At 42.8% G+C, this 22,255-nt stretch overlaps 1 protein-coding gene across 1 annotated transcript in view; it reads left to right on the top strand.

The window, feature by feature from the left end:
- CD109 (CD109 molecule) overlaps positions 1 to 22,255 on the top strand; it is a 465,421-nt gene that overhangs the window by 428,040 nt on the left and 15,126 nt on the right. Inside the window, exons 30-32 of the mRNA XM_073569324.1 lie at positions 235 to 377; positions 1,929 to 2,085; positions 2,209 to 2,311. Coding sequence (XP_073425425.1) covers positions 235 to 377; positions 1,929 to 2,085; positions 2,209 to 2,311 — 403 coding nt within the window. The remainder of the gene's footprint in view (positions 1 to 234; positions 378 to 1,928; positions 2,086 to 2,208; positions 2,312 to 22,255) is intronic.

Raw genomic sequence — 22,255 nt, 5'->3', positions numbered from 1 at the left:
GGTGTACATGAGGCATCTGAAGTTAGCGGACTGAGAACCTTAGTACCATGCACATAAGGGGGAGAAACATGAAGGGAAAGCATGGTAAAAGAATCTTGCCATGCCTGTGTACAATACAATGTACTGTTTCATGCTTATTGCTTCTTCCTAATTATAAATTATCCCTAATTGTTTAACTCTTTGAACATTCCTCTGATTGTGACCAAGCTATGACCTTATCATTTTCTTTTTAAGCTTCACATTATGTATAATTTGAAAAGTGAAAGCTCCCAAAGAACACGCAGATCTGCTGAAAGAAAAGACTATTTTGATTTAGATGTTGCAGTGCGAGATACTACGGAAAATGTAAATGTGCTCACATTAAATATATGTACAAGGTATGTAAAGTTTCAAGAAGTTATGTAACCTACAAGAGGACCGTTTAGTTTATGGCACTTCCCAAATATATACCAATCCAAAACAGAACAAGGAAGCATAAGCCAAATTATAATGCAAAAATCTTTAGTCACAAATAATTCTGAAATAGATAAGATAAAAAATGAGACACAGTTACAAAGAAACTACCTACCAGAGACTGGTTCTTAGTAAGTTACAGAAAAGTGCAAAGGCTAAGAGAGAGGGTATATGACCTGGTAGAGGCAGTGCAGTTCCCCCGACGCGCGTTTCACGTGTTGCTTCTTCCTGAGGGGTTCCCATGATAGGAAGTATACTGTATGTCTCTGGTAGGCAGTTTCTTTGTAATTGTATCTCTATTTTTATCTTATCTATTTTAGAATTATTTGTGAATAAAGATTTTTTTTTTTTTTTAATTTGGCTTATGCTGCCTTGTTCTGTTTTGGATTGGATTTCAAGAATTTATAATAGTTCATGTTAAAAAAGTAAATATTTGTCAATATAGACAATATTAAAATCTGATAATAGTTTTCTCGGCCACAATTAATAACAAAGGCAGTCTGTCTGCAGAAAAATGACTGTTCAAACCAAGTATAGGCACTGTGGCCCAAAAATTCAGCCAACTGAAAAATTACCTAATGTAGTTGGTGGATCTTGTGTCATATGGCACACAGTCAGGATTCTGCAATCTGCAGTGACTTAAAGTGACTGCAGGAATTAATGGAATAACCCACTGACTTTTTCTTTTGTGCACCAGAGCTCTTCTAGCTATGCTAAAATACTGATACCTCTGCAGGCAAATTTTGTATAGATACTTTAGATATTGTTCTTAAAACCACATTTCAGATCTTGTTCACTGTCATCTGAGAATTTAATTTTGTATCACTAAGTGGCAGGAACTGATCAGTGTATCCAGTTCCCTATTCTTTCTCCTTCTTCCCTGGTTCACGTTATAACATATGGTTTCAATTACTTCTCATATCAGAGCCAAGTATACACAAAAGTTACATTCTGTTTTCGCAAAAATGTCTGAGTGAAAAGAGCTTGAGTGTTTATTAAGATTTTCATTTTTAAGCACTGAATATAAATGAGTATTTTTCATTCTTTAAATATATTGTATATTAAAATATTTATTTAAATGTCTGCTCTACAGCTAGAACAAGTGAGCCACATTATAATTTTATAATCTTAGTTTTGATTATCGTCAGATTAGAGTTTCGTGGGCTATCTGAAGGCTCATCCTCCATCTATACAGAACATCTGCATCTCTGCTTTTAATATTATATACAAAATGGCAAAAATAAAAATGTTTTAATAAAGTTTCAAATGTGATTTAGAAGGAAGCACCCTTTGATCACTTTGTGTGTGATTTTATGCTTTATTAATACAAAGCAGGGGGTTGGACCAGATGGCCCAGGAGGTCCCTTCCAACTCTACGATTCTATGATTCTATGCACAGAATGCATAAATAAATTTATTAATATATGATTGATTATCATGTTTCAGTACGTTTTCCATCATATCCACTCTCTTAGGTACTCAGAAAGAGATTCCTCTGCACAGACTGGCATGGCTATTATGCAAGTGGATTTACTTAGTGGCTTTAGTTTGGCTCCAGATGGTATTTTACTCAAGTATCCAATTAAAAAGGTTGAAACTGTTGATGACCAAGTCAATATATATCTTGATTCTGTAAGTGAATTACTAGTGAGTCTGTTAATGTAACAAGCCATGTGTTTATTAAGTTACTATTTACTATAATTTATTTTTACAATTGTTAGATATAATTAACTCAGGAACATTTACCTTTTACAGCTCAACCAAACTAAGTTTTGCTTAGATATTCCATCGATTCGAAGTTCAAATGTTGCTTACACCAAAGACGCTTTTGTATCGGTTATTGACTACTATGAACCAGGTAAGTGCAACCGTATTACTAATTGATGATCTATCCCCAGCAAAACTTGTCAACTTCTGTTGGCAGCGGATTACTCATGATACTCTCCAAGGATGAGACAACAGAGCTTCTTTATTCAGGAACAAACAGGAACAATACATGATAAGCTTAATAGATCAGGAATAAATCATTTGTGTGTCTCTATCTGTGCATCATCTACAGCAGGCTGCTTCTCTCATACACAGACACAGGAAAACAGGAAATACAGTCACATGTTCTCCCTGTGTGAGCCTCTGGGAGGTTTTTTTGTTCTAATTTTATGAACAGCATACAAATCTAGCAATTAAATACTCATAGACAGGAATGGAGTTGTTGCACCAAACATATTCCAACAACTTCACATCAGTTAGGGGCTGATACCTGGCACCCCATGATCAGCTGATACCTGGTGTCATGGCTGGCAGAAGCAGATATTATACTGTGCTGGGACACCATAGCCCAGCACACTGTATAATATCATTTCTCAAGTTCTGCTGCTCAGTTGTTATTGAAGGGGATTTTTATTTCCAGCGGCAAAGGTGCAAGATATCAACTGATCAATATGTCCTAAAGATAACTGATCCTCTTTTATATTAAAGGGATAGTCACATCTCCATAATCCTATCCCAATATGCAGTAGGTGTAATAATATTAATACTAGCAAATATCTCCAACTAAAAATGTAGTAAAGTTCTTCTCATTCGTTCTATCGCTTACGCCATGTGCAGGGCATTTCAGATGGATAGGTTTCCAGGGTTATAAATACTCATACAGTGACAGTTAATCCTTTTTTACTGATAGATCAGCCGATTCTGAATGTAGTGATACCAAATATGTGTATGATTGTTTTTTTTTTATAGTTTTATTTTGAATGGGGCGAAAGGGGGGTGATTTGAACTTTTATACTTTTTTATTTCTTTTCATATTTTTAAAAACACTTTTTTTACTTTTGATATGCTTCAATAGTCTCCATGGCAGACTAGAAGTTGCCATGGCCCGGTCGGCTCTGCTACATACAGGCGATGATCACATCTCCTCTATGTAGTAGAACTACTCACTTGCTGTGAGCGCTGACCACTGGGTGGTGCTCACAGCAAGCCACAGTGACAACCATAGAGGTCTCCAGGAGACCTCCGGTTGTCATGCCAACCCACCGGTGACCCGAGATCACATGACAGAGGTCTCTGGTGGGCGGATTTCCAGCGTGATTGCCGGAAGTGCTTGTTAAATGCCACTGTCAGAGTTTGACAGTGGTATTCAATGGGTTAATAGCCACGGGTGGATCGTGATTCCATCCATGGCTGTTATGGGCACTTGTCAGCTATTCAAAACAGCTGACATGTGCCGGGAAAAATGTGGGCTCACTGCTGGAGCCCATATCAAAGGGAGGGAGTCCGACATCAGCGTAAATGTACACCCAAAATCTTTTTTCTATTCTGTTTTATTTTCTGATTGCATTTTTTATTACCTTTTGTATACATTAGTATGAGATATATCATCTTTCTTGAGCTGCTGCCATTCAGAGTGGTACGCTACAACAGTTAGATGTACAAATTATGAGTCCAAGATGAGTTATTGACCTCTGCAGGAGAGTGTTGGTGGCATATTTTGTGACAGAGATCACTTTGCAAGGAGGGGAATATTAGCTGTCCCATTATCAATTATGGATAATGTTATCCAGTGTTACAGTAGCTGTCATTAACTTTATTAATTAGGTGCTGCCTTTGAGATGTCAATATAAATTGAGTGTCTGGTCAGATCATTTTTCTGTAATGCATTTTCAGATCAGCATGAACAGTGGGAAATGAGCCTATTTGAGGACATTGCTTCCAAGTAATAACGTAATGAATAATAAACTGGGTAACCGATCAGTATGCCAGATTGAAAGTGTGATTTGCTGGATTTCAGGCTAAAGTCGTCAGCATATTTCTAACTGAAGTAATGGGTCATGTAACTGAGGCATAAAGGCAAGCATTGGGAAATGAGTGATGTCATCATTGTATGCAAGCAAAACTGACCCAGTCAATAGTGAGACACATTTTCCCAGCACTCCCTCCAGAACACTTTGTACTACATTTAGCACTACGCTGACTTAAACATGATCTGATTGAACAACACTTTCCACCACAATTTTTTTTCTTTGTTATGTAATTCTGGGATAATAGGTCAGATTTGTTTTGATTAATTTCTGCCATTTGAATATGTGCCGAAAACTTAATATATTCACTGGGTGCACAATTATTAGGCAATTTGTATTTTTGCTAATTAATTTTGCTACTGACTACAGTCCTGTCGGTCAATCCAAAAGGTTAATAAACCTGAATATTTAATAAAGTAAAAGTGAGGTTTAGTAATTTTATTAGTAAAATATATACAGTATGTAATTACTATTAAAATTATTGGTCAACTATTAGGTCTCGCTCCAACTTGCGATTAAATTGTTCGAATGCAATTTGTTTAAAAATCGGATTGCATTCTTACCAATTTCATCCTATGCTTCTGTTCTCAATGGTATTTTTTACCTGCTCTGTTTGGATGACGATCGGACAGAAAAAAAAAATGCAGCATGCTGAGATTGCATGCGAAATTCAGATGGCACGCATCCATATAAGTGCGTGTGAAAAATCGCACTGCACTCGGATATCACCCGGCCATGGAGGAGATGGAGAATTAAATTTCTCTGTCTCCCCCCGCAGATGTGCTCCAATTTTCTGATGCTAAAGGATGGGAGCAGAGAGCACTGACACTCAGCTCGTGCTCGCATCATAGGTGATGCCCTAATGTATCTCCTTCCTTAATGTGCAAAATTATTGTGCAACTAAATGAAAAACATAAATTTTCCCATATCAATTGTTTATTTTCATCTGTTATAGTGAGAATAATAAGCAGCTCAAAATGTAGATTGTGAACCCCAGAGGAGACAGTGGTGTTAATGTATGCAAAGCCTTGTGGAATTAATAGTGCTACATAAGTGAGTAAAATAATATACATAAGTACATTTATGACATTTAAAAAAATATCAGTCACCAATTTAGCCCCCCTTTTTTAACAACTGTCATAAGCCTTTTATCCTTGGAATCAGTTGCTTGATCGTTGATGATCAACCTTTCTTGGCAGCACCAACCACAGCCTCCCCAGACACTGTTCAGAGAGCTGTACTGTTTTCCTTCATTGTAAATCTCCTGTTTAAGAATATCCCACAAGTCCTCAATAGGATTTAGGTGAGGTGAGGAAGGAATCATGTCATTATTCTGTCATCTTTAAGGACTTTACTGGTTAGCTAAGCAGTGGAATCTTTAATCCATGCTATGGAACATTGTCCTGGATAAAGAAAAAGCATGGATTTCTTTAAAGATGCAGACTTTTTCCTGTTCCACTGCTTAAAGAAAACATCTTTTAAAAAAAGTGAGGTCTCGGAGATGAATTTTGAGTCATTCTTCAACCAGAAAAGGTCCAACTAGTTTATTTTTAAAAGCACCAGCCCTTAGCAGTACCCCATCTTCACATTGCTGGCGTCTGAGTTGAAGTGGAGGTCTGTGCCCATTGCGAAACCAGGCACAGGTCCATCCATCTGGTAAATCAAGAGTCTGTCACGACACAGTTGTCGGCTGACCCGGGACCAGGGGCTCTTTTCCTGGCCCTAACACTAGGGGATGCCCTAACTCACCCTGTTCCCTGGGATACTTCAGATTTCGAAGATGCCGGGCCTCCGCCTTTGCCTTATCTCCTAAGTTAGCCCTCTGTCTGTTCTCTTTCCCCACCCAGAGAAGCTACCGTACACCGCAGCACACCAAACCAACAAACAGGGAAAAAAGACAAGGGGTAACTGAAAACTCCACACACAAAATATTCACTCATATACAACAAAGGAATCTACTGGGGTGTGCAGGAAGGGGAAGGAACCAAAATAGTGAAGGATAAGGAATTATCAAATGTACAAACCAAATAAAAGTCACTTATAACAGCTCCAGCACTCCTTCTCATACCAACTTCTCTCCCTCCTTTAGCCATGCAGCATGTTAGCAAAAGCTAACTCTGATGAAGATTAGTAATAGAGCCCAGATTATATAGGGAAAAGGAGTGGCTTACCGAGCACAGCTGAGAACAGGGATTTCCAACATGGCCGATAAGCCTCTGTTCTGATGCAAGAAATAAACAAGTTTAATAAGACTGAGAAGTGCTTCTCAGCGCGGGAGTAGAAGCAACCAGACGCTGCGGTCTTCTGGCTCCGCTCCGTCGTGGTAACCCCATGACAGTCACTCATTTATCAGTCCAGAAAATGTTGGAAATATCTGTCTTCAGATATTTCTTGGATCCAGTTGGATGAACATGTAGGTGGGTTGCACTGCTGGAATGAATCAATTCCTCAGAAATGATGAAGAGGAAAAGACTTTTTATTCCCAATGTGTTTCAACACTGTACCATCGTCTTTTTCAAGTGCAGAAACAAAACATTTGTTTTTTTCACTTAAAAAAGGCACCAGTTGAACCATTGAAATGTGTTGTGAATAAAAAGCCTTTTTCTCATCATCATTCCTGAGGAATTTATTCACTCCAGCATTGCAGCCCACCTACATGTTCATCCAACTGGATCCAATTTTTCCTGGAGGATTTAACTGCCAGCCATGAGGTAGCAGTAGCTATTTTTATTCATGCCTACATAGGAGTTGTGCCTGTGGCAACGCCTTCAAGTGAGCGTAACCAGCACTCTCCTACTCTCCCTCCCTAGATTATCAACCTATTGTGCACTCTGTTCCCCACTTCTATATTTACACTTCAGATATTTCTTAGCCCAGTCTTGATGTTTCAACTTCTGTGTCTTGTTCAGTAGTGATCAGGTTTCAGTCTTCCTTACCTTGGCCATGCCTCTAAGCACCCCATGTAGGTTGCAGATCTGGAAATGATAGTATAGGAGGATAATGGCTTCCTGGTCTCTTCACGTTTGATTCTTCTCAAATCTTTGGCAGTTATCTTAGCAATTTCAAGAGTTCTGCATGCCTCTGTCAGACTTTTAACTTTTTATTTTATTTTTTAGAGTCAGTTAAATTTTTTTTGCCAATTTTACTTGCCTAATAATTGTTATATTATAAATACACCATATATACTCAAGTATAAGCCGACCCAAATATAACCAGAGGCACCTAATTTTACCACAAAAAAACTGGGAAAACTTATTGACTTGAGTATAAGTCTGGTATACATTGTCCCCCTTGGTATACATGGCCCCCTCATCCCTATTCTGGTATGCAAGGCCTCCCTATCCCTATACTGGTATACATGGCCCCCTCATACCTTTCCTGGTGTGTATTGTCTCGTCATCTGTATCCTGGTATGCATGGTCTCCTCATCACCATCCTTGTATGCATGGCTCCTCATCCCTATCCCGGTATGCATCACTCCCTCATCCTTATCCTTGTATGCATGGCTCCTCATACCTATCCTGGTATGCGTGGTCTTGTCATCCGTATCCACAAAAAACTTGGAAAACGTATTGACTCGAGTACAAGCCTGGTATACATTGTCCCCTCATCCCTATCCTGGTATGCATGGCCCCTTCATCCCTATCCTGGTATGCATGGCCTCCTCATCCCTACCCTATTAGGCATGGCTCTTCATCCGTACCCTTGTATGCATGGCTCTTCATCTATATCCTGATATGCATAGCCTCCCTAAGAGTAAACCAAAAATTAAAAATGAACCCCTTTTAAAAATTAACTTTTAATGGCATATAGTAAAAGTGCCAAAAATAGACCAATCTTATAGTAATATATATATATATATATATATATATATATATATATATATATATATATGAAGTGGCGCCCATCTTCATGTCTGCTAACCCTCCCTGACCCTATACTATAAGATTGGTCTATTTTTGGTACTTTTACTATATACCATTAAAAGTTAATTTTTAAGGGGTTTCTTTTTCGTTTTTGGTTTACACTACAATAAGACCCTACAATATTGTTCTGGTTTTCTGTCTACCCTCAACCCTATCCTGGTATGCATGGCACCTTCATCCCTTTCCTGTTACGTATGACACCTATCAGAAAAGCATAAAAAAACAAACATCCTACTTACCTTCCAGCGTCTTGTTCTAATTCCAGCAGCTGATTTATGCTTGAAAGCAGTACATGACAGTGACATCATGCGTTACTTACAAGAAGAGGACAACTGCCTGAATACTCTCTTCTCTCTATGCCGGAACTATGTGCATGGAGAGCAATGAGTATTCAATGCTATTTAGTAGCAGGCACAGTAGCAGTAGCAGCCGACTTCCTGCAGCTGCCAGGCAATCACGTGAGTCCGTTACTTAAGGGAATGAAAATTCCCTGCTCTCCACGCCCATGGGGGTGGAAAGAAGAATATTAATTTCTCTTAAGTAGTGGGCACACATGATCGTCTGGTAGCTGCAAAAGCCGGCAGCTGCAGACAGCCGGCGGCTGTGACTACTGTGCACACTATTAAAGAGCAATGAATATTCATTTCTCTTTAGTAGTGATGGGCGACCACTAAAATGCTCAGGTGCTCCTTGCTCGGGTCGAGCAAATAGGAATACTCGGGTATTCGGACAGAAAAACAAGCCCAATGTAAGTCTATGGGAGACCCGAGCATTTTTACCGCAATCCCCCCTGGGGGTCCTTTTAAGGTCTAAAAATGTCTGAAAATTATAGAAACACTGCTCAAATTACATGGGGACATCATGGGGATCACCCCTGGAAGCATTTCTGACTCCTAGTTCACAGCTTTAAAAAATGTTGTCAGAGTTTCATTACATTTTTACCGGTGCACCCAAACACATACCAAAACTAACCCAAAACTGATTTTGCTGGGAAATATGCAGAGGAAAATCCTTTCCAGGTTAATGACTTGTATATAAGGCAAAATAATTAACTCCAGATCAAAATATTCATCCCCCACTTGGGCTATATTCAGACGCAGCGTTTTTGAAGCGTTTTTCAACTTTAACATTGCTTTCAACCAATACAAATTCATTTACTTTGAAATATCAATGTAACATTTAACAACTCTAGCTGGCCATGAGGTGTGTGACACATAAGTAGACACATGTTGTTTCATTTATGAATGAGGGACTCAAAGTCAGAGCCTATTTTTACTGGGGCATCAGGCGGCATTAATCTTCATCTTCTGTTATTGCCTATGTAGTGAGTGGATGGGTTGCCAAGAATTACGATGCACCGCAATACCCCTTTCGCGAGAGGTACAGGAGGGCTTCCAGAAAAAATGTTGAATTGAATGCAAGGCATGGCCTACCCCAAAGTTACATGCACCCCAACAAGCTTTTCAAGCCACGTACTGGATGTCCACCGGAAAATCCATTTTACATTATTCATTTTGTACTCTCATTTTGTTTTCTTATGCATTGACTGCAAGGCCTGCCCTGCTACCTAGTCATATGCACCCCAATAAGCCTTTGAACCCACATACTGGATGAGCACAGGAAAGTCCATTTCACATTATTCATTTTGTACTCCCATTCTGTATTCTTATGCATTGACAGCATGGCCTGCTCTGCAGCCAGGTCATCTGCACCCCAATATGCCTTTGAACCTAGGTACTGGATGGGCACAGGAAAAGCCACTTCACATTATTCATTTTGTACTCCCATTCTGTTTTATTATGCATTGACTGCAAGGCCTGCCCTGCTACCAAGTTATATGCACCCCAATAACTCCAATCCCCCCTTGGAAGAATCATGTAGGAGGGCCTCTTAAAAAATGTCCCATTAAAAAGGAGCGGGTCTCCTAGACTTGTAATGGCCATACACTATGTGTTTTGAGCTGGCAAACATTTTCCCCTGTGGGGTACATCTCAACCTTTTCCATAACAAGTATTAAATGCCCAGCAAAAACCCCCACCCTTGTTAGGATTTCGACACTGGCTGTAGCAGCACTGAACACGTTAACGCTGATGATCTAGTGGTGGCGGATGATGAGACATGGAGGAAATCCTGATTAAAAACTATGCTCAATTTAAAGGAGCGGGTCTCCTAGACTTGGAATGCCCATACACTTAGTGACTGAATATGTTCACACAGGTGTTCAAGTGTTGGTGGACGATGAGGATGAGGAGAAGGAGAGGAGGACACCAACTAGCCAAAATCAGGAAGCGTATGTCCATGTTTGGTTGTGAAGAGGTGCATGGCAATACACCTCACTAAAAAACACTACATTGGAGTTTATGCTTCGCTGTCATCATTTGGCGGTGTCAAGAAGTCAGGCGCAATACAACCCTTGTTCATTTTTATAAGAGTCAGCCTGTCTGCATTTTCCGTAGAAAGGCGAATGCGCTTATCTGTGATATGCGCTTATCTGTGATAATGCCACCAGCAGCCACCAGCAGCACTAAAAACCCGCTCGGACAAAACACTAGCGGCAGGGCAGGCCAGGACCTCCAAGACGTAGAGAGCCAGCTCATGGAACATGTCCAGCTTGGATACCCAATAATTAAAAGGCATAGAGTAACCACGGAGGATGCTGGTGTGTTCAGCAACGTACTCCCATGGCAACTTAGAAAAGATTACATTCCTTGTGAAATTACCCCGCGTCTCAGTGCATGGGCGATGGGAGGGTCTTAGAAAACTGTTCCAGAACTTTGCCAGTGTTCCCCTGCCCTGCCTCTGCTGGAGTGGACTTGTGTCTGTCTCGCCTGTCCTGTTGATTGGCCAACAAACTGTTATCTCTGTTGCCAGCATTTTGAGATGGGAATTTTTTAAATAATTCTGCCACAATGGCCGTATGGTACTGCACCATTTTGTTACACCTGTCTGCTTCTGGAACAAGAGATTCAACATTATCCTTGTACCATGGGTCTAAAAGTGTCGCTAGCCAGTAATGACTGGTACCCAATATTTTGACAATGCGAGGGTCACGGGAAAGACTACTATGCAACATAAAGTTAGCCATGCGTGCTAGACTAGTAACAGACAAGCTTTCCGTGTCCTCTTCCTCTTCATCTTCTTCCCTGTCCTCAGGCCATCCACGCTGAACAGACCGATGACAGTTGTGTTTGTAGTCCCATCTATAGCACTTGAAAGTAGCTCCTGTTCTTCCTCCTCTTCCTCTTCCTCTTCCTCATTGTCAACCAATCCACATTGGGATGACATGAGGCTGGGCTGTGTGTAATTACCCTGTATGGTTCCTTGATCCATGTGCTCATGCTCTGCCTGCAATGCCTCCACTTTCATTGTGAGCAGAGAGCTTTTCAGAATGCAGATGAGTGGGATGGTGATACTAATTATGGCGTCATCGCTGCTCACCATCTTGGTGGACTCCTCAAAGTTTTGGAGGATGCTACATATGTCTGACATCCATGTCCACTCCTGAGGTCTTATGTGTGGAGTAAAACCTGAAAAACGACGGCCTTGATGATGCTGGTATTCTGCTCACTGCTCACTGTTTCTGCTCACAAATCCTTTCTAACATATGCAGTGTAGAGTTCCAACGCGTGGGGACATCACACCCCAGTCAGTGAGCCAGAATTTGCAATCGCTGCTGAAGCACGGCAAGGGCGGCTAAAGCTGTAGCTGACTTTCCAAAATGTGCACACAGGCAGTGTACTTTAACCAGCAGATTCGGCAGCCCCGGATAGCTTTTTAGAAAATGTTAAACAGCGATGTTCAGTACATGGACCAGGCATGGTACGTGTGTCAGTTCACCTCGCCTCAAAGCTGCCACCAGGTTTCTGCCATTGTCACACACAACCATGCTTGGCTGGAGATTCAGAGGTGTCAGCCACACATCTGCCTGCTCTTTCAGAGCTGTCAACAACTCTTCAGCATTGTGCGGTTTGTCACCTAAGCTTAGCTTCAACACAGCCTGTTGCCGCTTTACTTTGGCAGTGCTGCAGTGCTTCCAGTTTGTGAATGATGTGCTCATTTCTGACATGGAGGCTGAAGAGGAGGAAGTAGAAGAGGTGCAGGAGCTGTACACAGTGGGGGCAACCATGATTGACGTGGGGGCCGTGTCCTAGCTGGCCATGTCAGAGGATCCTCAGGAGAGAGCTCCCACTGACATTGAAAGATTAATCCTGTACAGATTTTATTGCCTGCCCTAAATGAAGTGCTGACTGCTGTCTGAATGTTCCGAGACCGGGGGAGTGCCGGTCGAACGTCTCTGGAGGGAGAGATGACTAGACGGAGGCAGTGAGATGCGGGTGGAGGAAAGGCTGGAGCGGTCCAAGATGGCGCCGCGGCCAGAGAGGAAGCTGCAAAGGCTAATGCTGCATGTCAGAAGTGCATGGCGGCCGTTGCAAAGCTCCAGCAGTTCGCACGGGTGGAAGCTGTGGAGGAGGCAGAGACACCAGGAGGAGATGGATCGGATAAGGAGGAGGAGATGTCTTCTGAAGATGAGACTGAGGTACAGATGGGGGCAGGGGGAAGCAATGTGGCCATGGGGACAGGAGGCACAGAATGAAGTGAGGCCAGGAGGGGAGCCAACCATGAGGGACGTCTTTAACTTGGTCTCCTCATGCAAGCAGACCCTGCAGGAGGTTAAAAGTGAAATAGCTCACATAAATAAAGCTCTGCAGAAGGTGGATAAGCGCAAGGGTGTAGTGGAGGAGAGGGTGAGTACTGCAGAAGACCATGTAGTAAATCTGCAAAAAGCGGAGAAAAAGTTTGCTCAGGCACTGTCGGAACTGGCTGCAAAAAATGAGGACCTGGAGAACAGGTCCAGAAGGAATAACCTCCATATTGTGGGTCTGCCGGAAAAAGCAGAAGGGAGAAATCCCACTGAGTTTATTGAATGTTGGCTGGGGGAGAAAATTGGAGTTGAGATGCTGATGAAAGTTTTTGCTGTAGAAAGGGCTCACAGGGTTCCCCTACAACCCCCTGCCCCGGGTGCTAACCCTCGTACTATGCTTGCTAAAATTCTGAACTACAGAGACATTATTCTCAGGAGGGCCAGAGAAATGGAGGATTTAACTGTCGATGGACAGAGGATTGCCATTTATCCGGATTATTCTGCTGCGGTCCAAAAACAGAGAATGAAATTTACTGGGATCAAGAGACGTCCGAGAGAGCTGGCGGTACAGTACTCCATGCTGTTCCCGGCGAGGCTAAGGGTGGTAGCCTTTGAAGAAGTTCAGTTTTTTCTTAAGGGCATGTCACACTAAGAGATATCGCTAGCAATATCGCTATAACTAGTGACGTTATAGCGATATTGCTAGCGATATCGCTGTGTCTGATACTTACCTACGACCGGCTCCCCCGCTGGTTATCGCTGATCGCGCGAGACCAGGCTGGACTGTTTCTCATTGTCAGCTTCCTGTGGCGCTTCCTGCTGTGAGGATAAGCGACGCGTGGAGCCGGGCGGGAGGACGCAGGATCGCCTCGTCTGACAGGTAAGTAGCGATCCCCATCCCCAGCGATGTCGCTAGTGAGATCTGCCTATGTGGCAGATCACTAGCGACCACTTAGCGATGTACCAGCGATCCTGACTGCGTCATATCGCTGGTCGGGATCGCTGGTACATCGCTAAGTGTGACAGTACCTTTACACCAGAGGACGCTACCCAGTGGATCGACACTAATGCTAAGAACTTACAAGCCAAAAGGGACTGAACACCTGTGTTAGTTCGGGTGTGAGTTGCTTTTCATGCCTGGAAGGGGCGAACTGAGTCTTTTTGATACATGCTCCCTTTTGGCATTGTTTTCAGATTTTGGAATGTTCGGTCTGTCTAATTACAGGCTCTTTATGATGTTGTTGTATTACATAAAGTAGAAGGAGATGGAGATCTGATCTGGAGTGCTGCGGCGATGCACTATAATTTCTCTTCAATGTGAAATGTTTTGGTAGTTTTGTACCACTGTTAAAAGTTGAGGTTTCGGTGGTGGTGGGAGGCGGGTGGGGAAAGTCAAACAAAAGAGAGTGTGTGTATGGGCACAGGAGCCCCGCTCTCGATGAGAGGAAGGAACTATAGCTTTGGGAAGGGAATGGGGGGGTAGGGTTGTTGGGGGGGGAGGGTCCGGACAGCTGGTACTGGAAGCAGTAGACATCTTCAGGAAGGATGAGTGGTGCGATTGGTGACCATGCTAAGATATTGTGCTGGAATGTAAGAGGCCTAGCAGACAGAACAAGACGAGCGGCCATTTTGCAGAGGGCTTGAGACCAAAGAGCCTCTATGATGTGCCTGCTCGAGACACATCTAGTGCGTGAGAGGATTGATGTTTTGCGTAGCAACTGGATTCAAAAAGCATATCACTCTACTTACTCTATGTACTCAAGAGGAATATCGGTACTGATCTTGGCAGGGGTACGCTATGAAGAAATTGGGGTGCATGTGTATGTGGATGGACAATATGTAGTTGTAATATGTAAAATGTTTGGGGTATTGATGTGTGTGGCAGCTATGTATATTCCACCTCAATATTCCTCCATGAAAATTAGGGAAGTGCTGGAGTTGACTGGGTGGTGGGGAACGCTGCCAGTGATAATTATTGGGGATTTAAATAATATGTGTGATGACTTTTGGGATAAAAATAAGAATGCGAGGAATAGGTCTGAGAGTTACACTACCGCGTTTGGTACGTATGTCAGAGAGGTTGGTATGATTGATTTATGGAGGGTGCGGCATGTGGGGGAGAGGCGTTACTCTTGGTACTCACCTGCCTACGAGGCCCTGTCTAGAATCAATATGGCTCTGGGTAAAGATTTGGCAGACGCTATGGTGGGGGAGGTGAAGTATTTATCGAGGGTTCTCTTGGACCATAGTTCAATTGAGGTGGAGTTGCAGCCGACAGGGTCACAGGCGGTGCATAGGGGAGAGTGGAAAATACACCCTAATTGGTTACACAGCGTGGATCTGGTGAACATACAGTGATAGGTAGTGGAGTTCTTCAAGCTTAATGCTGGAAGTACTGATCTACCGATCATATGGGAGACTATGAAGGCGTACCTGAGAAGTTTATTATTTAGGGATATCAGTAGATGCAAGCAACGGGCAAAACAGGTGGAGAGGGCAGCTGAGGAGTGTCTCAGGAAGGCAGAGGACGAGATGAATTCGCTTGGCACCCCAGAGGCAGGGAAACGGTTGAAAGAAGCCCAGGTTAATATGGATGGGATCCTAGTGAAAAAGGCGGAGAGGAAAAGGGGGTTTCAGCAGCTGGCTTATTACCAGGAGGGGGAGATAGTGGGCCACATGCTGTCGCTGGTGGCGTCTGCCCAGAGGAGTACCTCACATGTGCTCTTGTTGATCTCGGGAGATGGCACAAGGGTGTCGGAGACCTCTGATATTTTAGGGGTTTTTACGGATTTCTACAAGGATTTGTACTCCTCTCGGGTGGGGGCATCAGTTGGAGAAACTGAGTCTCATTTGGACGGACTTGAGCTACCTAGACTGGGAGAAGATGATCGGGAGTATCTGGAGGCTCCTATCACAGATGAAGAAATAAGTCGGGCACTAGGGTCTATGTCCAAAGGGAAGGCACTGGGGGTGGACGGGTTACCTGCTGAAATATATAAAGGATTGGAGGAGGTGTTGGTGCCCAGATTAAGAGTAGTCTTGGAGGATGCTAAGAGTAGAGGGTCTTTGACTGCGAGAGAAGCAATAATTTTGGTCATTCCGAAGGAATATAAGGATCCATGTCTGCCTGAATCATACCATCCAGTTTCTCTACTCACAGCTAGAGTTGAGCGATACCGTCCGATACTTCAAAGTATCGTATCGGATGGTATCGGCCGATCTTTAAAAAAAGTATCGGTATCGCCGATTCCGATACCGGAAGTCCCATTCAAGTCTATGGGACTTCCGGTATCGGAATAAGAAAAACCCTTTCCTGCCCTTGTACAGCCTCTCTGGGGTCTGTACGGGCCTTTCGGGGGGCTGTGCCGGCCTGCCAGGGGGTCTGTGCAGGCTCCGGGGGGCTGTGCCGGCCTGCCGGTGGTCTGTGCAGGGTCCGGGGGGCTGTGCCGGCCTGCCGGGGGGCTGTGCCGGCCTGCCGGGGGGCTGTGCAGGCTCCGGGGGGCTGTGCCGGCCTGCCGGGGGGCTGTGCCGGCCTGCCGGGGGGCTGTGCCGGCCTGCCGGTGGTCTGTGCAGGCTCCGGGGGTCTGTGCAGGCATTGTCCGATGGGACTACAAGTCCCAACGGGTGATGCCTGCTACCATGACAGTGATTGACACATTAGCCAATGATGGGACAGTAGTAGTCCCATCATCCGGCTAATGTGTTAAATGTAAAAAAAAAAAAAAAAAAAAAAAAATTACATGCTACATACATACAACATGCATACTACATACATGCTACATTCATACTACATACTACATACATGCTACATTCATACTACATAAATACTACATGCAACATACATACTACATATATACTACATGCATGCTACATACATACTGCATGCTACATACATACCACATATATACTACATACATACTACATGCATGCTACATGCATGCTACATGCTACATACATAACACATATATACTACATGCATGCTACATACATACTACATGCTACATACTACATATATACTACATGCATGCTACATACTACATGCTACATACATACTACATATATACTACATGCATGCTACATACATACTGCATGCTACATGCATGCTACATACATACTACATGCTACATACATACTACATATATACTACATACATACTACATACATACTACATGCATGCTACATACATACCACATACATAACACATATATACTACATGCATGCTACATACATACTACATGCTACATACATACCATATACATACTACATGCATGCTACATACATACTACATGCATGCTACATACATACTACATGCTACATACATACTACATATATACTACATGCATGCTACATACATACTACATGCTACATACATACTACATATATACTACATGCATGCTACATACATACTACATGCTACATACATACCATATACATACTACATGCATGCTACATACATACTACATGCATGCTACATACATACTACATGCTACATATATACTACATGCATGCTACATACATACTACATGCTACATACATACTACATATATACTACATGCATGCTACATACATACTACATGCTACATACATACCACATACATACTACATATATACTACATGCATGCTACATACATACTGCATGCTACATGCATGCTACATACATACTACATACATACTACATGCTACATACATACCACATATATACTACATACATACAATACATTCATACAATACATACATAGACATACAGTACATATAACATAGAGTAACATACTTACCAATACTTGTCACATTGTTCCCCGAAGCCATTGTCTTTTCCAGAATAAATATTAACATAACAAACTACAAAAATACTCACCCACGATCCGAAGCAGTCCACGAGTGTGTCCCACGACGATCTTGGGTAGAGAACTGCAGCATCAGCTGTTGCTGCCGTTCTCTACGGGCTGCAGGTATCCAATGACGGAAGGTAGGTATCCTTCCGCACTGTATTCCTCCGCCACTTAAAAAAAAAAAAAAGTCCCTAGTCTCACTTTATGCCATTGCTGTGTGGGAATTTCCCACACAGCAATGGCATAAAGTGAGACTAGGGACTTTTTTTTTTTTAAGTGGCGGAGGAATACAGTGCGGAAGGATACCTACCTTCCGTCATTGGATTCCTGCAGCCCGTAGAGAACGGCAGCAACAGCTGATGCTGCAGTTCTCTACCCAAGATCGTCGTGGGACACACTCGTGGACTGCTTCGGATCGTGGGTGAGTATTTTTGTGGTTTGTTATGTTAATATTTATTCCGGAAAAGACAATGGCTTCGGGGAACAATGTGACAAGTATTGGTAAGTATGTTACTCTATGTTATATGTACTGTATGTCTATGTATGTATTGTATGAATGTATTGTATGTATGTAGTATATATGTGGTATGTATGTAGCATGTAGTATGTATGTAGTATGTATGTAGCATGCATGTAGCATGTAGTATGTATGTAGCATGCATGTAGTATATATGTAGTATGTATGTAGCATGCATGTAGTATATATGTAGCATGTATGTAGTATGTATGTGGTATGTATGTAGCATGTAGTATGTATGTAGCATGCATGTAGTATATATGTAGTATGTATGTAGTATGTATGTAGTATGTATGTGGTATGTATGTAGCATGTAGTATGTATGTAGCATGCATGTAGTATATATGTAGTATGTATGTAGCATGTAGTATGTATGTAGTATGTATGTAGTATGTATGTAGCATGCAGTATGTATGTAGCATGTATGTAGTATGTATGTAGTATATATGTAGTATGTATGTAGCATGTAGTATGTATGTAGCATGCATGTAGTATATATGTAGTATGTATGTAGCATGCATGTAGTATGTATGTAGTATGTATGTAGTATGTATGTAGCATGCAGTATGTATGTAGCATGTATGTAGTATGTATGTAGTATATATGTAGTATGTATGTAGCATGCATGTAGTATGTATGTAGTATGTATGTAGCATGCATGTAGTATGTATGTAGCATGTATGTAGTATGTATGTAGCATGTATGTAGTATGTAGCATGTAGTATGTATGTAGCATGCATGTAGTATGTATGTAGTATGTATGTAGTATGTATGTAGCATGCAGTATGTATGTAGCATGTATGTAGTATGTATGTAGTATATATGTAGTATGTATGTAGCATGCATGTAGTATGTATGTAGTATGTATGTAGTATGTATGTAGCATGCAGTATGTATGTAGCATGTATGTATTATGTATGTAGTATATATGTAGCATGCATGTAGTATGTATGTAGCATGTAGTATGTATGTAGCATGTATGTAGTATGTATGTAGCATGTAGTATGTATGTAGCATGCATGTAGTATGTATGTAGCATGTATGTAGTATGTATGTAGCATGTAGTATGTATGTAGCATGCATGTAGTATGTATGTAGTATTTTTTTTTTTTTAACATTTAACACATTAGCCGGATGATGGGACTACTACTGTCCCATCATTGGCTAATGTGTCAATCACTGTCATGGTAGCAGGCATCGCCCGATGGGACTTGTAGTCCCATCGGACGATGCTTGCACAGACCTCCGGACATCAGCACAGCCCCCCGGCAGGCCGGCACAGCCCCCCGGCAGGCCGGTACAGACCCCCACAGGGTGCACAGACCACCGGCAGGCCGGCACAGCCCCCCGGCAGGCCGGTACAGACCCCGGGCAGTCCACACAGCCCCCCCGGCATGCCGGCACAGCCCCCCGGCAGGCCTGCAGAGACCCCCGGCAGGCCCGAAATGACGGCGCATCATGATGCGCACACACCGCGCATCATGATGACGTCAGGCCGTCAATCAACTGAACTTCCGATTCCGATGCCGAATTCCGATATTGAAAAAATATCGGAAGTCGGTATCGGAATTCCGATACAGCAAGTATCGGCCGATACCCGATACTTGCGGTATCGGAATGCTCAACACTACTCACAGCAGATGTGAAGCTCCTGGCCAGGGTGTTAGCTGACCGGCTGTCGGGTGTAATTTCTAAATTGCTACATCTGGATCAGTCCGGCTTTATGCTGGACAGGTCCACAGCCGTTAACCTGTGAAGGCTTTTTATGAATGTGCAGCTGCGGGCCGACAACTGTGGACAGAGGGTTATAGCATCGCTAGATGCCCATAAGACATTCGATAGTGTGGAGTGGGGATATTTATGGCAGGTATTGCATTGTATGGGCTTTGGGCTGCAATTTATATCTTGGGTCCAATTGCTGTATGCTCAACCAGTGACTAGAATTAGAGTGAATGGGGAACTGTCACGCACAATGGAATTACATAGAGGGACGAGGCAGGGGTGTCTGCTATCTCCGCTCTTATTTGCTCTTGCTGTGGAAACGTTGGCCGCAAAGATCCGATGGTCTGCTGAGGTCTCAGGGTTTAAATATGGGACCATTGAGGAAAAGATAGCGCTTTATGCGGACGATATCTTATTGTTCTTTAAGGATCCCTGCTCTTCCCTGGATGGCGTCATTCAAATTAGAGAGGAATTTGGGTCCTTGTCAGGGTTGGTGATTAACTGGAATAAATAAATTCTATTTAGGGTGGATAATACAGGAGAGGAGGGGGAAGAGGCAGCTGTCTGGGGTAGACTTAAGATTGTAGACCAATTTAAATATCTTGGGATATGGCTTTCTCTTCCGGTTATGGACTATCTATGTGGGAACCTGGACCCTACTCTGGGGGTTCTTAGGGGGAAGGTTGCAGCCTGGAATAAATTACATTTGTCGGTGGTGGGCAGAGTCAACCTTATTAATATTTTCTTGCGGCTCAGTGCCCACACCTTAGGGGTTGGGTGCAAGAGGGACCCTCTAACGTAATACAGTGTCTTATTGAAGGGGTCACAAGAAGGTGCCCTGTGGTACAGAGTTTGGAGGATGGGACCCTGGGGGTACTTGGGAAAACTTACCCAACTTTATTATTGATTTCTAAACTGTGGGAACGAGTTAAACAAATTCGAGGGGTCACCGGCCTAACTACATTCTCTCCATTATGGGGAAATAATAAGCTACCGGATTTTAAGGCACTGGGAAGTTTACCGGAATGGCAGGCAAGGGGGATACGCTATGTTTTACAGATATTGGACCAGCGAGAGCTGAAACCCTTTTCTCGGCTGCAGATGGAGTTTGGTCTTAAGGCTTCTGGGGGTTTCAATATGCAAGGATGAAACATGCACATAGGGCTCAGAACAGGGGGGACCGTCTCAATATCCAGAAGATTTGGTGTTGGAGTATGTTTGCGGTGATGGATCTACAAGGGGGGTCATTTCCTCTTTATACAGAGACTTATTGCATACCCATCTGCTGAGATTTCCCATTAAGGCAAGAACTAAGTGGGAGAGAGAGTTGGGCTGCATGGAGGATGAAGTGTGGGAGTCTGTTCTAGAATGGATTCCGAAACTGTCTTTGAGTGAACCATACAGACTGTCCTAGATTTTTGTTATCCATAGAGTGTATAGATCTCCGGAAGTGCTGTATAAGGATGGTCTGCGATGTACCTCTGAATGTCCCCGATGTAAAAGTGAGAATGCTGGAATGTTTCATATGATGTGGACGTGTCCCAGGCTGTTTGGATTTTGGGTGATGGTTATAAGTCGGATAGAAGGAGCCTATAGATGCACGATTCCGAGGTAGCCAGTGGTTTGTTTGTTGGGATATGTGGAGGAGATAAAGGTGGAAAATTCCTTTAAGTTGGCAATTGCCAGGCTGCTGTATATGGCAGGAAGGTGATAGCGAGGAACTGGATTGGGGAGGAGCCGCCCTCGAGAGGAGAATATCTTAAGCTACTTTCACACTTGCTTTTTTTTGCGCTGCGCACCGTGCGCAGTGCAAACGCACATAAAAAATGCATCATGCGTTTTTGTGCGGTTTTTGCAGTTTTGCAAGCGTTTTTAAAAAAAACGCATGCTTTTTTTGCGCTGACGTGCGCATTAACATGTGCACGTCAGTGCACCCATAGACTATAATGGGTGGTTGGGTGAAAAAAAACGCATTGCGTGCGCATGCTTTTTTTGGGGGCAAGTCGGACGCTCAAAAAATGCAACAGAGTGCATTTTGTGCGCCCGAGCGCAGACTACAAAAAAATGCATGTGCATACAAATGCGTACAAACGCATGTGTATGCGCACCCATGTTAAGAATAGGAAAAAAAACGCATGCTTTTTTTGTGCGAAAAAACAGCGCAAAAAAACGCAAGTGTGAAACCAGCCTTAACTATGTAAAACATGTCACTTATGGAGAAGGGAGTCTACAAGAAGAGGGGTAAATTGGCAATGTTCGATAAACTATGGATGCCATGGCTGGAGCTGGAACGCGTATGGAACGCGAATCTATATTATCTTGCTAATGTATAATGTATGCTTTGAAGGTATATAATGGTACGGCTCATACTG

Source organism: Dendrobates tinctorius, unplaced genomic scaffold, assembly GCF_039654945.1.
Source record: "Dendrobates tinctorius isolate UK_male_01 unplaced genomic scaffold, ASM3965494v1 ptg000024l, whole genome shotgun sequence".
NCBI classification, from domain to species: Eukaryota; Metazoa; Chordata; class Amphibia; order Anura; family Dendrobatidae; genus Dendrobates; species Dendrobates tinctorius.
The sequence above is the reverse complement of the archived record's forward strand: the minus strand, read 5'-3'. Positions and strand labels throughout refer to the sequence as shown.